The following is a 16585-nucleotide window of genomic DNA, read 5'->3' on the forward strand; positions in this document are numbered from 1 at the left end:
AAGGATGGGTTGGAAGTTTCAGGCAGACAAAAAAGGAAGACATTCCAGGGAAGAGAACAGCAGATGCAAAACCTTACAGTAGAAGGAGCTTTGGGGGAACTGAAAAAAAGCCAGTGTTGCTGGAGCAGAGTGAGGGGAGAATAGGTAACATTGTTTAGAGCTTTGTAAGAATTGGGACTTTCTCCTATGAATTCATGGAAGCTATTAGAGCAGAGTATGACAACTGGATTTACATTTTTGTTTTTACAATCTTCCTTGCTCTGTGAAGAATGGGTTGAAAAGAGGTAAGAATGAACAGGTTAGAGGCAATTAGAGTTGATTTTTGTACTCTAATTGCCTTGTATTCATCAATTCAATGAATGTGCCACACTGATGAAAGAGGTTGTTGATGTGGGAGGCGTGGGGTTGGGTGGAGAGTGGGGTTTATGGGCATCTCTTATATTTTTTAATGTAACATTTTGTGTGATCTATGTATCTTTAAAATATGTATATATATATGAATTTTTTTAAAAAAGGCAATTAGAGAAGACCATGTCAGAGATGATCAAATTAAGAGGTCTTGCTATAATTATAACTCTAGGATTATATCTCAGATTTCACCTTTTAAAGAATTTCAAATCAGACATTTTTTCTAAAAGGAAGCATTTCAAAGAGTTAAAATTCATCCTCCCTGAATTTGTTGTGGCAAGAGGCTTACGTAAGGAGGAAACCTCTTGGCTGAAGCATAGAACTGCTCCAGTGCCCAGTGTGTGTCTGATATGCTGGATGTACCTGGTATGTCCCCTTCAACTTTGATTTCTAGTTTTTAGAACCTTTGTGGGGTTTTTTTTCCTTTCTGTTATTTTTAGTGATCTTTGAGCAGTAGTTTCCAGCCTTTTCCATTACCAGTTACCTCTTTTAATTTTTACCTGTACACCTCATTTTTGAAAGATTCTCTCAGTAAAAGAAAAGGGAAAGTTCACTGACTTCCCCTTTGGGTAGCAAGCAAAGACAGATATAACTACTAATCAACATTTCCAAAAATTGTGAGAGGACTAGTATTTCTATTCTGAGTTGATATAATTCCAGGGAATGCCATCTAGACTTCTGAATAATTGAAAATGCTTAGGGATCCTAGACGGATCCTGGACACCATATTAGCAACCATTGTCTGGGGGTAAAAGCTGGACTTACTGAGGGAGGCAGAACCAGCTATTAAGAGGTCCAAAGTCAGCCCCTCAGATCTTCTAATATAATATAATAAATGTTACTAGCATTTTCATTCTAAAAAGTAAATTAAAAAATAAGCATTTACCATTGGACTTAAAAGTTAAATAAATTCTTAGATGAATTATGTAAATTCCTGGTTTTGAATCTCAATGTCAAGGTAAGAAATATTTACCAGTTTCTAGGAAGAGCTCAACATTTCTGGGATGATTCTGATTGGTGATTTTGTTTATTTATTTGTCCTCTTTCAGTCATTTTAATTATAGTACAATGAGCTTAGAGGACATATCTACATATGCATTGAAAGCTTCCTGTCCTTCAAGGTAGCATTCTATTTGTTATGTGCCATAAACTAGTGTGTGTGTGTACGTGTGTGACTGGAAAGTGGTAGTGCTGGTATTTTTTGTAGAAAATGAAATCACCATTTACAAGGTAGTGTTACACCTCATTACTTTAGATTTAACCAATCCAGAATTTTGTAGTAGTCAGTCTAAAGTTTACCTTTATGTGTGTGGGAAAATAGTAAATAGTTTAAAATTTCAAGCAAAGTAAAAAGATTCAATGTGGATATGTATAACGTAATTCCTAACTGGAACTCATAAACACTGTTCATTCATTATCTGTGGACCCCTTAGACTTCTCATGACCATGTGCTTTAAAGACAGGAGAAACTGAGCCTGGAAAATACTCCTATTTGATAAGGCTCTCTTTGATGTATTATAGACAACTTTCAGAATTGAAGAATACCAGCAGTATAAAGCTTTTCTGATTGCTACATTCTTTAACCACATCTTTTCCAAATATTTTCAATTTCTTCCATTTCTACCAATCACATCAAATTTTAAATGAACGTATGGAAGAATAGAGAACTTTCTAGTAGAATCCAAATTTCTGTAACTGGTTAGTTTTTTTCTGCATGGAATTTTCTGGATTTTGAAAATAGAGTATGAATTCCTTAGATTTTTTTACTACCTTAATTGTACAATAATATTATAGACTCCTTTTGGTTTGGCTAGATTTCTATTTTTAATTTTTATATTATGTTCCTAACTTGTAATTGCTTTGTCTAGCAAACATTTTAAAACTCTTCAACCAATTAGTAAGATTTTATTAACAGAGACTCAGTTCACATGCATTTATTTATTTACACACACAAATGAATATGTAGAAAGTGTGTTTGTAATATTATATGCATGCAGAAAAGTATATTTGGTGTCAATTTGTAGATTGAAGGTTCTGATGAGCGAACGCCCATTTTGCACAGAGAGAAAATTTATATGCAGAACTAATATGTTAAGATTGTTAACTCAAAGAAGCTATTCATATTATGAGATAGAGTTTATTTCAAGCTGGCAGATAAAGAAGAGCACCTTAGGGATTTTAGTGTCTTCTGTATTTCACTTTTTACTTACTTTGGGAGGGCTGCAAATAGACTAGGATGTGTGTCTCATGCCATCCTGTATCTATGTTCATTCACTGCTGCTCTTATTAATGTTAATGTAATTACTAGTGTTCTAGATACTGCCTCAGTAGCAAATGAATTGTGCTATCTTTTATTATGTCTTACATCCATTTTTTAATAGGTAGGAATTTAGACTTACACAAGGTTTTGATTTAAACTAGTTAACCATATACAGATTGAACTGGATAACCATATGTAGCTGACGGCCATCTAGGTAAGTTATTGTTTAGACTACTGAGACATACCGACATCATCCATAAGAAAACATTGATTTATTTTCATCTAAGAAAATTCCTTCTGAGCTCCTTTTGAGGTTCAGCTTTCATAGTTGGCACTGTAATATTTCTAACAGAAATATAAGATCCCCATTTGACTATGTAAAAGAAGAGAACATGCAAAAGTACCTAGCATAGTATTTGGCACTCACATCTGTTCAATAAATGTTAGGTGACTCTGAATCCAATAAAGTATGTTATTTCCCTCAACAAGATGGCAGATGGTTCAAATTAGTGCTATTGTGGAGACAAGGAATTAGCCCTAAGGTCACAAAATAATATTGTCAGGAGAATTTAGTGGCAAGAAGAGCCTTATCCCACATCCTTTAGCACTTGAACAAAGTAGCTGACCACATGCCCACAATGCAAGCTTAAGGACCAGGTGTGAATTATGAAAGCAAGACTTCATCTCCTTCAGGACCAGAAAATTGATTATTTAAAGAATTTTAGAATAAATAGAGAAGAAAAAAATATAGGTATGTATTATCTATCTTCTTATGTTTTCTTTCTGGTAAATATAGTAATTTAAGAAGTAGTACTTTGTACTTTTTTTTTTTTTTTAAGATTTATTTTTATTTATTTCTCTCCCTCCCCCCCCCCAGTTGTCTGTTCTCTGTGTCCATCTGCTGCATGTTCTTCTTTGTCTGCTTCTGTTGTTGTCAGCTGCATGGGAATCTGTGTCTCTTTATTGTTGGGTCATCTTGCTGTCAGCTCTCCGTGTGTGCGGCACCATTCTTGGGCAGGCTTCACATTTTTTGCGCTGGGCAGCTCTCCTTACAGGGCGCACTCCTTGCACGTGGGGCTCCCCTACACGGGGGACACCCCTGCGTGGCAGTGCACTCGTTACGCGCATCAGCACTGCACATGGGCCTGCTCCACATGGGTCAAGGAGGCCCAGGGTTTGAACCGAGAACCTCCTGTGTGGTAGACGGACGCCTTATCCATTGGGCCAAGTCCGCTTCCCACTTTGTACTTTTTTGAATTAGAATAAATAAAGGCACTCAGGCTTCCCTTCCTTTAGAAGTAAATGGATGACTTCAACTGAGCGAAAATTATACCCTGCAGCTGTGATAGAGTTCATGCTATTCTGCTCTGAGTGATGGGTACTGAGACTGCTAGAGTCTTTTTTCAATTCAATCATGAATACAAAATTTTTTGGGAAAGCCTAAATAAATGTATTTCATAATCCTGCACTCGCAGAAATAGCCAACATTGTGAATTGTAAGTATTTTCAAGACAGTATCAGTGTGCTAATATATATTTTTTGATTGGTTAACTTATAAAGTATATATCACATTTGCTTGATATTATATATGGTTTTATATAATATTTCATGTTAAAATAAATATTTCAAATTCTCTAGCCTTCATAAATTATTATGCATTAGAAAATAAATGTAAGGTATCTAAATTTTTTTTAAAACCAGGCATTGTTTGTCAGTTATGGCTGATAGTAATATTGTTAAGTTTGGAACTATCTTAGAAAATCTAACAATAGTGTCTTGATTAAGAAAACCCTGTAATCTTTCATACTCTTGTTGATTATTGGCTTGCCTTTGCTTTTGTATTCTGTATGCTTTTATATACTCCTCCTGCCTTCAGTGCCCCATCTGAGGCCCACCTCCTCTAGAACACACTAGAATTAGGGAAAACAGATATTGGGGAAGGATGGGAGCTCTTTATTTTTATAGGGATTATGGTTACAGTCATTTTGGGTTGGACTCTATTATTTAAAGACTAGTGTAGAATCTACACTGTAGATGCTGACTTTACTTTGGACTGCACAGGGTAAAGAGAATGCCAGTCTGCTTTGGCAGAATCCTGAGATCACTCTGTTTATGACCGCTGTGGCCCTCCTGTCCAGAGCAGCCAAATGAAGGAGGCCATATGTTTACTATTTTGTGTCGTAACATAGGTTACAAATATTATTTTGTGTGTATTAAATGTTTGATTAGACTTAGAAAAAAATCCTGTTTGTAGGCTTTAAATAAAGAATGTTGTAAATTTACATGCTGTGCCCTAAACTTTGGATATATCATTGATTTTTCTGGTATTGTAGGACAACTCTTTTTTTTAAAAATGAGTATCTGTTTCTTGTTCATATGTCTGTCAGTCAGCTGGTGTTCAATTCCTCTTTTTAATTTCTTTTCACTTTTTAATTTTTCAAAAGATACTTAGATTATATGAATGTTACAGAGAATATATTGAGGATTCCCATATGCCCTGCTCCCCACACCTCCCACATTTTCCCACATTAGCAACATCTTTCATTAGTTTAGTACATTCATTGCAATTGATAAACACATTTTGGAACATTGCCACTAAGCATGGATTGAAGTTTACATTGTAATTTACACTCTTTCCCGCTCAATTCCATAGATTATTGAAAGATATATAATAGCCTGTATATGTTGTTGTAATGTCATTCAGGACAATTCCCAAGTCCTGAAATGCCCCCGAATTACACCAGTTTTTCCCTCTCTCTATCCTCAGAACCTCCAGTGACAACTGCTTCCACGTCAGTGATATTTCTTCCATTGCTAGAACCACAATAAGTCTATAGTAGAATAACCAGTACGTCTACTCTAGTCCATAGTTCATTCCCCAATCCTGAGGGTTCTGGGATGGTGATGCCCACTCCACCTTTAATTGATGGGGGGTTTTGATCGCATATGGTCGATGGATGGAACTCTTTTGCTTGCAGTTGTAGACACACTGGGTTCCTTGGTATGTTGGTTATCCATCATCTCCTCCTTTTTAGTTGTCCTGGGTGAGTCCAGTGAACTGGAAAGTAGGTGTTATAACTCCATTGAGATTCAGGGCCCAGCTGGTACATGGACAGCCAAAGATTTAAGTCTTTTGGATGTAAACCTACCAACCTTAGTACTACTTATAAGTTCAAATAGAAGGACAGAAGAGCCATGGGTAGGGAAACCACAATTGAGTCCAACTCTGTCACACTGGGGAGCATAAATTCCAAAGTAGGGCCCAATGACAAGGGACCAAACTCCTGAGCTATCTGCCCTGACTGTAGTGTCTGTATGTTTCCAGGGTGTGGAAAGTGGATCCAGCATGCAAAAGAAGAGTTGATAATGGGTGCTTTATCAGTGCTTATTACTATAATCACTACCCTAAGCACTTATTATATAGTAAGTTCAACTTTCGAGTTGCTCAGGCCAAAAATCTAGAGTTATCATTGATTCTTCTCTTTTTCTCAAACTAAATATTCAATCCATTATTGGATATATATGTACTTAATCAGAATCTGGCTAAATCTCAACACCTCTTGTGCTGCTGGACTGGTTCAAGTTGCCGTTGACTCTAGCCTCAATTGTGGCAGCAGTTTCCTTACTGACTTTTATTTCTGCCCTCTCTCCCCTTTGGTCTCCTCTCAACCCAGTGGTCATTGTAATCCTGTTAAAATGAAGGTCCCTTCTCTGCCCATGTTCTTACCTCTAAAACTTTGTAGGATGTGGTTCCTGGTTACTCATCTGATCTCAGCTCTTACTTTTCTTCCCCTTCCTCACTGTATTCCAGCCTGCTTGCTACTCCTTAAACATGTAGTACCTGCTTCCACCTCTCAGGGCCTTTGCACTTGTAATTCCCTCTGCCTCTTCTTAGTTATCCACATCCTTGTGCCTCAATCCCTTAGCAATTTTAGAATTCATCCAGATGTCACCCTCATTGAGGCCTATTGCAAACCCCTCCCCCCTTACTTTTCCTAACATCCTTCCTTGCTTTATTTTTCTAAAGTGCTCAACCCCTTTTAACATATTGTATACTTTCTTACTAAAATTACCTGTTTTCTCTTTTCCTCCACTGGAGATATACTCCCTACATGCAGGGAGGTTCGACTGGTGTATTCTTTGCTCTATCTCTGGTACCTAGTTTAATAAGCATGTATTATAAATACCTGGTTATTATAATACATGCTTATTAAGTATTTCTTGAATGAAAGAACGAACTGCCACCTCTGGCTCTATCTTTTCCTAAACTTGGTTTTCTCCCCCAATGCAGATGTGCTGTAGATCAAAGGAAATTGTTATTAATTTTATAATAGCTTTTCTCTTTTATTTTTCTACAACCACTTTGAGATATAGTTTTCAACAGTGCACCTATTTAAAGCATACAAATCAATGATTTTTAGTATATTCTCAGAGTTGTATGTAATCATTACCACAATAAATTTTAAAACATTTTTATCACCCCCAAAAACAATTTTAAAATATTTTTACATTCCTTGTAGCCAGTAGCAGTCACTGCATTTTTCTCCCTTAAACTCTCCCCGTTCCACCCTAGGTAACCCTTAATCTACTTTCTGTCTCTATAAATTAGCTTATATCTGGACATTTCATATACATGGAATCTTACAGTATGTGGTCTTATATGACTGGCTTCTTTTACTTAGTATAATGTTTCCAGGGTTCATCCATGCTGACCTATGCTATGTTCATAGTATGTATCTGTTGTTCATTTCTTTTTTATTGCTGAGTAATGTTCCATTGTGTAGTTATACTAATTTTGTTAATCCATTCATCACTTGATTTCAGACATTTGGGTTGCTTCCCTATTTTGGCATTATGTACAAGGTATTGTGTAGACATATGTTTTCACTTCTCTTTGGTACATACTAAGGAATTGAATTGCTGAGTCATATGTTTAACATTTTGAGGAGCTACCAATCTGTTTTCCAAAGTAGCTGCACCATTTTATAATTCCACCAAATGCATGAGATTCTACATCTTTGCCAGCACGTCTTCTTATCTGTCTTTTTTATTATAACTTCTAGCAAATGTAATAGATAACTAGTGAGTATCTCATTGTGGATTTGATTTGCAGTTCCGTCATGGCTAATGATTTTGAGCATCTTTTCATATGTTTATTGGCTATTTGTATTTCATCTTTAGAGAAATGCCTATTTGGATCTTTTGCCCATTTTTAAATTGGGTTATTTATTTATGTATTCTGGACAGTAGACCCTTATGAGATAGATGATTTGCAAATATTTTCTCCCAATCTGTGGATTGTCTTTTTCCTTTTCTTAATAGTGTCCTTTGAAGCACAAAAATTTTAATATTGGTGAATTCCAATTTATTTTTTCTTTGTTTTTTTATGGTTTTGGTGTCATATCTAAGGAAACATTGCCTAATCCAAGGTGACAAAGATTTACCCATGTTTTCTTCTATGAGTTTTATAGTTTTAACTCTTCCATTTAGATATGAGTTAATTTTTGTCTATGGTGTGACATTTAGGGGTCCAGTATTATTCTTTTGCCTATAGATAGCCAGTTAACCCAGCACCATTTGTTGAAAGGACTATTATTCCCCACCCCCACCCCCAATGAATTTGCACCCTTGTTTGAAAAGCAGTTGACTATAAATGTGAGGGTTTATTTTTGAACTTTCAATTCTACACCATTGGTTATGATAACTTCTTACATAGTACTGTCAAAAGTGAGAGGCAGGTGGTTACTTTTAAGCGGTGTTCAGCTTGTCTGGGCTGGTGTTCTTAATAACAGGGAGCCTTGGATTTTCTGGGAATTTATTTTCTTGGGAAAAAGCCTTCAAGAAAGAAATATTTTAAAGCTTCTTAATTTCCTGCTTCATTTTATTGCTTTATTTTTCTAAAGTTATTTTCTTTACCTTCATGAAGTTGTAAGGTTAAAGTTTTTCTCTGGTTCCTGTCCATTTTCAATTCTTTTTTCCTCCTAAAAAAACCTCTTTGGGGCCCCCAAAGAATTTGAGAACAAGGTTAGTGAATTGCACACATTCGCATGGCATTATCTGGAGTTTCAGCACAGTATGGACTTGTACCCAAAGCCATGTTCTGATCAAGTATATCTATAATTGACCTGTGGTAATAAGGCCAGCTGGCGATCTCCTTGTGGCTTGAATACCATGTTGGACCACACAGGTATCTTTTTTTTTTTTTTTTTTTAGGAGGTACTAGGGATTGAACCCAGGACCTTGTACATGGGAAGCAGGTCTCAACCATGGAGCTACACCTGCTCCCCTCACACAGGTATCTTTTCCCCCCCAGGATATTCATCTTGGAAGTTGAACTTCTGATATTAGAAGTTAAAAATTCCTTTGGCAGGGCAGGATAGTGGAAAATCAATCTTTATTGTTACATTAAGATCGCCAGGGATGAATACTATCTGGGTAATTCAGTTTGTTTTGTCTCTTTTCCCATTCAGTCAGCCAGGTAGATGTGAACCCCTATCCAGACATGTATCATCTTAAATCCCAAAACAGATTTAACTTAATCAAGTATTTGTGTTCTATAGAATACTAATCCACAGAATGACTTTCAAAGTACCATTTTCCTAAGGGTATAGTACAATTATTTTGTGCTCTAGTTCTTTCAAAACATATTTCATTTGGGTAATAAACACATAATTTCTTCCCATTTCTAAAATAGAATGTCAGCCTCATTTTCCATTCATGACTGGACATTGTAAAATGATGCTACTATAATAGTCACCCATTTAATAACAATTTTTAGAAGCTTTAGTGCTATGTGCTAGAGGTTTGACTAGAGTTTTGACTTGGGAATGTCAGGGACAGCGTCTGTGGAGAAGCAGTAGTTAAGCTGAGATCTTAGAGAGGAGTCCGCTCGCTCGGGTAGTGCAAAAAGTCTGCCAGGCCATGAGAGCAGGGTGTCAGCAGGAACAGCAAGAAGGCTAGTGTGGCGGGAAAACAAGACCAGTGCAAGATGAGACTGGGGAGTGGGTTGGGACCAGGCTCTTCAAGACCTTGTAGGCTGCTCTGAGGAGTTTACTTTCTATCCAAAGAGCAGAGGAAAGCTGTTGAAATGTTTTAACCAAAGTCACCTTATGCACAACCTGCGAACAAGAACTTCCTTAGGGACATGTTAGCAGTTATTCATATTTGTTGATTTCTAGAGAGAAAATGTAAAAATTTTAAAGATTTTTGTTATTTCGACAAGTGCTTCACCAACTGTAGTGGTGTAAGAATCATCTGGAGAGGGCTTGTTAACAACAGATTTTGGGCCCCAACTGCAGAGATTTTGACTAAGTCTGGATGAAGCCCAAGGATTTGAATTTCTAAGTAGTTCCCAAAAGATACTGATACTGCTGGTCCTTTCCATTAGCCAGATTTTGAGTAGCAGTCGTCTAGAGTCACAGAATTAACCAGCCCCTTGAGTCATTTTTTTTCCTTGGGTTATCCAGCAAAAATTTTTTTTATTATACAGTAGCCAAGACATACTTTTTTATGTATTTTACACTTTTAAGGTAGTAAAAGTGTATCTTTTATACTTATGGGATTCTATGAGGTAGTGTGGGAGCAAACAATATTGGAAAGATACAATCCTCAAAATCAAGCTATTTAAAATTGAAATAGTAATTAACAAAAAGGTTTTTAAAGTTTTAAGTGGCATCTTGATGTCATGTTGAGATTTTGATCAGTAGGGTTTGGGGTTTGTAAACAGTTTTAGTAAGAATATACCTATAGATTATTGAATATGGCTTTTATTTTTGTTTTTCTAGATCTTATTACTTGTTTGGACACTGCACCCAATTTTTTGGAACCTGAGTTCAGGTATGACTATATTTGTGATATTTTTTGCTTAACTGTTACTCTTAATCTACTTTTTATTTTTATATACATTTGAGATTAATGTATATTACATGACACATTATCATTGGTCTAAGACTTCAGTGTATTAGAGTTTATTTAAAACTGTTGAGCTGTCATGTTTAAATTTTTATTTCATTGTAGATTTGGATCCTCTTCACAGTGAAGTTTAATTTTAATAAACTTTAAAGCTAGATCTAATTGCTCTTCAAAATCTGGCAAAACTACTTAATAAAGGTAGAAGAATTCTTTAAATTTTTTCAAAAAAAGAGAAGGGTGACAGTTTAGATTTTAAAGAATTTTTCCATGTTTTTACAGAAGAGTATTTCTGCCACTACTTTGATGCTTCATGCCCCTGTCTTTTGCCTGGAAAAGGATTAATTTCTAATTGATCTTTCATATCTGTTCTTTGCTGACTTTATTCTACCATTCACATTGCTGCCAAGTTATTTTCCAAAATACATATCTGATCATTTCACTTCTAAAAATCTTCAGGAGCTCCTATGACAAAAGAAGTCCAAATTCCTTATCTGGTCTTCAGGATATTTCACAGGGAGTCCTTAGGCCTTTTTTTTTTTTTTTTTTTTTTAATCTCATCTTTCTGCATTTTCCCCTGTTATTCAGGCTGAAATTGCTCAGTATTTATTTACACTTCTCTGAGTTCTTGGGACTTTTACATGGGTCTCTTTATTCTTTTGTACTCGGCAAAATCGTTTTCATTTTTCAAGGCCCATCTCCCTAACTCCCTCCCCCAACTTCCTGCCACTCCCCAAAGAATCTTAAATTTGTCTTCAAGAGTGGTTCTAAATGGGAAGGGTATCCTCTTCAGCCCGGTGCTTGACTGAAGGAGAGCACTTGCTAGGGGCTCCAGGTCAGCAGAGGTGACCCTGGTATGTGTTTATGGCAGGCAGCCGTGCAGACGGAGAACCCGTCCAGGTCAGCTGTCTGTTGTCATCATCCTAATCCAAGGTCCCATCATCTCTCACCTGGACTGCTGGACTATCTGTCCAACGGTCCCAGCTTCCACTCATGCTTCCTGATAGTCTCTTATCTTCCCAGGAGCCAGAATAATCTTTTTTCAATATATAAATCAGATGATGTATGTAAGTATTAAAATCCTTTAGTTGCTTCCTGTTTTACATAGAAATATAATCCAGACTCCTTGCTGTAGTCCACAAAGCCTCAGCATAACCTGGCTCCTGCCCACCTCTCCAACCTTCTTCAGACTAACCTTACTCTTTGCTCACTGTACTCTAACCTTTCCTGGTTGTCTTCAGTTCCTGTCCTCCATACCAGGCCTGCCTCTTGGGCTCACTATTCCCTCTAATTGGTGTGCATTTTCTCTGCTTGCTCCTGTGGCATCCTTTAGCCCTCCACTGAGGCTTCACTTCCTCAGAGCCCCATTCCCTGACTGGCATAACAGAGCACAGACTCTGGTACCCATCTGCCATTTATCAGCTGTGTGATCTGGGCCCACAGTTGCCTCAGTTTCCTCATTTGTAAAATGAGGATAATAATAGTTTCTATCACAGAGTGATGTATTGGCAATTACCTGAAGCACTTAGAATACTGCCTGGCATGTAGTAAGAGTAGTAGCTTCAAAATCTAATTATTTCTGTAAGTACCAATTTAACATCTTGCTGTCCCCCTGCTTAGTCAGCACAGGGGCCACATCTGTTTGGTTGACATTTGTAAACCCAGTACCTAGCTCAGCTCAGTGTCTAAAAGAAAACATAATGGACATTCAAATGAATGTGTTTAGTAGATGAGTATGACTGAGCAAGAACATGAGTGCATAAGTGAATGAATGTCAAACATTTTTTTAAGACAACTTAAATTTGCTCAATAGAGGGTAGGTCAAATAAATTATGGTTTACCCATAAAATTGAATGTCATGTAGCTATTAAAATGATGAACTAGGTCTTGCAGTAGAAAATATGTATACCATTCATTATGTTGTAAAAAAAAATCAAAGTAATATATAGAATATGAGGTAATTTTTCCAAATATTAATATTTTGATGAAGACACGCTTTATAGATTTATGGGTGGAAAAAAGTCTGGAAAGGCTTTTTAGAAGTGATGTTTCTCTCAGGGTGTTAGGATTGTCGGAGATATGTACTCCATCATATGTTCTGGATTTATCTGAATGTTTCTGTGTTGTAAATGTATAACTAAAGTTTGAAGAAAAAAAACTTCCCAGATTACTTTTCTAATGGGGAGCAGGGAAAAAACACTAAATAACAATTTCTGTCTTAATTTTTATCTTAAGCATTTTTAATAAAAGTCATGACATGAGTTATGTAGGAGGTTATAAATAACAGCCAAGAAAATTGAAGACTCACCGACCCACAAATGCTGTTGACATTAGACTGAAAAACTTCTCTCTGAAAGTACAGTGTTATGTACCTTTTGTTTGTTTTCATCTTTCAGTAAGTACTGCCCAGCTGGTTGTCTGCTTCCTTTTGCTGAGATATCTGGAACAATTCCTCATGGATATAGAGATGTAAGTTGGATATAGACTTATTTTACAGTTGTGATGTAACTATTTTTTTAACTCCATGTAAGATAGATGTATATCTATTGCTTGCATATCTTTATCTTGATTTTTATTTTCTTCAGATTGTCCATTTTCATTTTATATAATGTTTTATTCCTTTTCTTTTGTTATAAAACTGTTCTGTGTTAGAGGAATAATAATCAATTCCATGTTTATAAGAAAACTGCCCAGATTAATTTCTCAACGAAGTGTGCCTTACTTAGGAATTATCAAAAGAAAATTAAAAACTAATAATTTTCTTTTTCTTTTCCTCAAGTCCTCACCATTGTGCATGGCTGGAGTGCATGCAGGAGTAGTGTCAAACGTTTTGGGTGGCCAAATCAGTGTTGTAATTAGTAAAGGTATCCCATACTATGAAAGTTCCTTGGCTAACAACGTCACATCTGTGGTGTAAGTACACATGCTTTTTATACTAAGCATGCTGGGCAGGTTAGAAGTCTCCTAGCTAGTCTCAGCAGTATCATTGCTAACAGGGTCCATGAAATAATATTCATACAATAAACGTTCATATTTGTGTGTGCTCAATGTCTGAGTGTATGGAATCATTGGCTCTGTAAGAATAGGCAAATGGTACTATCTTAGATGATTCTTCAGAAATGTAGTCATTTAGAAGGGTGTGTGTTTCCTTTCTTCTTTTCTAAGAGTGTTAAAAAAAAAAATCTGAGATAAGACTATAGATGTTTGTAGCTAAATTGTTACTGAGCTTCAATTTGGAACTCAGAAAACTAACTACTCTGTACTTTATAGACCATGTGACCCAGGATGGATTGAGGATAATTGAAATACTTTGAAGATAAATTAAATTTGATATAAATGAGCAGTAGTATTATTTATTATGAATTCCTCTCTCATCCAATGAGATTGTTTTAAGAATGTATTTTCATGATATCCACATTGTTCTACTGTTTGGGGGAAAAAAGACTAGGCATTGAAAGGACAAGTTGCAATAGATCATTAAATATTAGATAGAAATACAGTATTAGCTATCTCTTTTTGTAAAATCTTGTCTCTTAGGCTCATTCCTGCAAGCAGTGCTAAGCCTAATTGAAACCAGCTTCTCTTCATAGTTAGTAGGGCAGTCCCATTCAGAAGACAAAAGCATGGTCTGTACGCAGGACAGAATAGGCCAGGGGCCCTGGAAAGGGACAGCTAGAAAATATTTTAGGCTTTGCAGGACACATATATCTTTGTTGTTTATTCTTCTTTGTTATTTTTAACAACCTTTTAAACTTGCAAAAATCATTCTTAGCTCTCTGGCCATACACAGCAGGACTTAAAAGAAAAAAGATAGGTCATATCATTGTGTAATGGTTCGAGGGTTATGCTCAAGGCAGGAGCATATACTGACAGTCTACCTCTCCATGTTCCTCAGAGTTTTATGGCTTAACTCCCTTCCCTGCCCCTCCAGTCTACCCAGCTCAGCCATTCTATCCCATTACTTTGATATCCAAATGCAGTGGAGTGTTCTAATCCTTAAACTTTTTGTTCTCAGACATGTTCATTTCCTCTCCCATATTTAGTTTTATTTGCCAGCTTTCCTTCTGTTTATGCCCAGGAAACTTGAGCTTCATTCTCTGAGAATAATACTTTTTAGTATATTTTCACCAAAAGGAGATAACTCAGAAAAAATTTAGGGGTTAATTTATTTCAGGGAAAAGAGATAAGTATATATTTAAGGTTATGTGGATACATTTGTAGTCATTTATGAAACTGAGTACCAGATACTTGTAATGAAAGTTGTTTATGCTGATTTCAGAAGTTGTTCTGCCTCGAAATGAGAACTTTTTTTAGTAGGAACAATCTCAGTTGTGTAATTTTTATCCATGGAATATTCCTTTATGCAGTAAAATAAAGACAAAGGAAATACATGGGGATGTTGTGTGTTATGTGAGTGTGACCAAAAAACCTTTCTCTCTTTCAGGGGACACTTATCTACAAGTCTTTTTACATTTAAGACAAGTGGTAAGCTTTTCTTCTTATAACACTGTATGCCAGGCACTGTACCAGTTGCTTTTATTTTTTTATTCTTGATGCTTTCTCATTTAGTCATTACAATAACAATTTAAGGTACGATAGATAATATAATGATGAGAATAAATTGGAAATGTGTTAATAGGGAAATGGTCATGTAAGCAAGGAAGGTTTCTTAGAAAACGTGACTTAAATTTGTCTGAGGAAGTATTTCATTCATTCAACAGAAAATACTAAATATCTTTTATTGACCAGACACTATTTTGGCTCTGAAATGACAGTGAACAAAATAAAATCCTTTCCTCCTGTAGCTTACATTGTGGTGGTGAGAGATTGCTAATAAACAAATCAATGAGTAAATGATTGTTTATAAGATGATAAAAAGCTGTAGAAAAAATATGCAAGAAAGGATATGGAATGCAGGAGGGACTAGTTTATAAGGTCAGGAAAGGAAAATGTGGCATCATAACAAATTCTGAAGTCAGGTAAGGGAGTGAGTCATCCACTTACATGAGGAAGGTGTTCCTGGAAGAGAATAATGTAACTCCATTACACCAATGAATATTGCTTGTAAATAAATATATTTGTAGGTTTCCTAACAAGGTACAAAGGTAGAACATTTGTCTAAGAAACACTTGCCTACTTTTGAAATTTCTTCTTTACAGTGTATTATTAGTATAGTATATGTCAATTAAAGATGTGGTGAAAAGTTTGATATGAACAGGTTTATGTATATTTTGAATTTATAATTGGAAGCCAAATTATTTTCTTCTTTATTTCAGGTTGTTATGGAACACTGGGCATGGAATCAGGTGTGATTGCTGATCCTCAAATAACTGCATCATCTGTGCTGGAGTGGACTGACCACACAGGGCAAGAAAATAGTTGGAAACCTGAAAAGGCCAGGCTGAAAAAACCTGGACCCCCTTGGGCTGCTTTTGTCACTGATGAGTATCAGTGGTTACAAATAGATCTGAATAAGGAAAAGAAGATAACAGGTTAGGAGACATAATTTTCTAGAACACTTTATAATAGTGATTTTATTTGCGAACCTGGTACATCTAAGATTTTCATAGAAAATTAGGTCACTGAACATTTAATTATTTGGTTTTACATTTTCTTCCTTGGTGTCACTATTACTAGAGGTGATTTTACAAAATATTGCAGGGGAGAAAAAACAATATTTAATTAGTATTAGCTTTTCTTTTTCAGAGAAAAATGATCCTTTCTTAAGGTAGTGTTATAGTGAAGTGGTCTTGTAACATTGGAAATGGCCATTTCTTACACATCATTAAGGAAAATTTATGTTTAAGGCAAACCCCTTTTAGGTGCTGTAAATAACTGATATTCCACATGTGCTTAATATAAATTTATTTTAGGGGGAATTTAGCAGATGGCTAGCATACTAGTTTGGGGTTGATTTAGATAATTTTGTTAAGGAGTTATTTTCTTTGGTACTGGACATAATAACAATAATCATTTTTAATCTGTTTGTTCCCAGGAAGTCAAACTTAC

General features: G+C 35.9%; 1 protein-coding gene across 1 annotated transcript in view; it reads left to right on the forward strand.

Moving 5' to 3' along the window:
• Nucleotides 1-16585, forward strand: part of DCBLD2 (discoidin, CUB and LCCL domain containing 2) — a 71234-nt gene that overhangs the window by 38123 nt on the left and 16526 nt on the right. The window contains exons 4-8 of the mRNA XM_004465931.5: nt 10453-10504; nt 12973-13045; nt 13356-13489; nt 15021-15061; nt 15853-16068. Of these exons, the coding sequence (XP_004465988.2) occupies nt 10453-10504; nt 12973-13045; nt 13356-13489; nt 15021-15061; nt 15853-16068 (516 nt within the window). The remainder of the gene's footprint in view (nt 1-10452; nt 10505-12972; nt 13046-13355; nt 13490-15020; nt 15062-15852; nt 16069-16585) is intronic.

The sequence above is a fragment of the Dasypus novemcinctus genome, chromosome 4 (genome assembly GCF_030445035.2).
Source record: "Dasypus novemcinctus isolate mDasNov1 chromosome 4, mDasNov1.1.hap2, whole genome shotgun sequence".
NCBI classification, from domain to species: domain Eukaryota; kingdom Metazoa; phylum Chordata; class Mammalia; order Cingulata; family Dasypodidae; genus Dasypus; species Dasypus novemcinctus.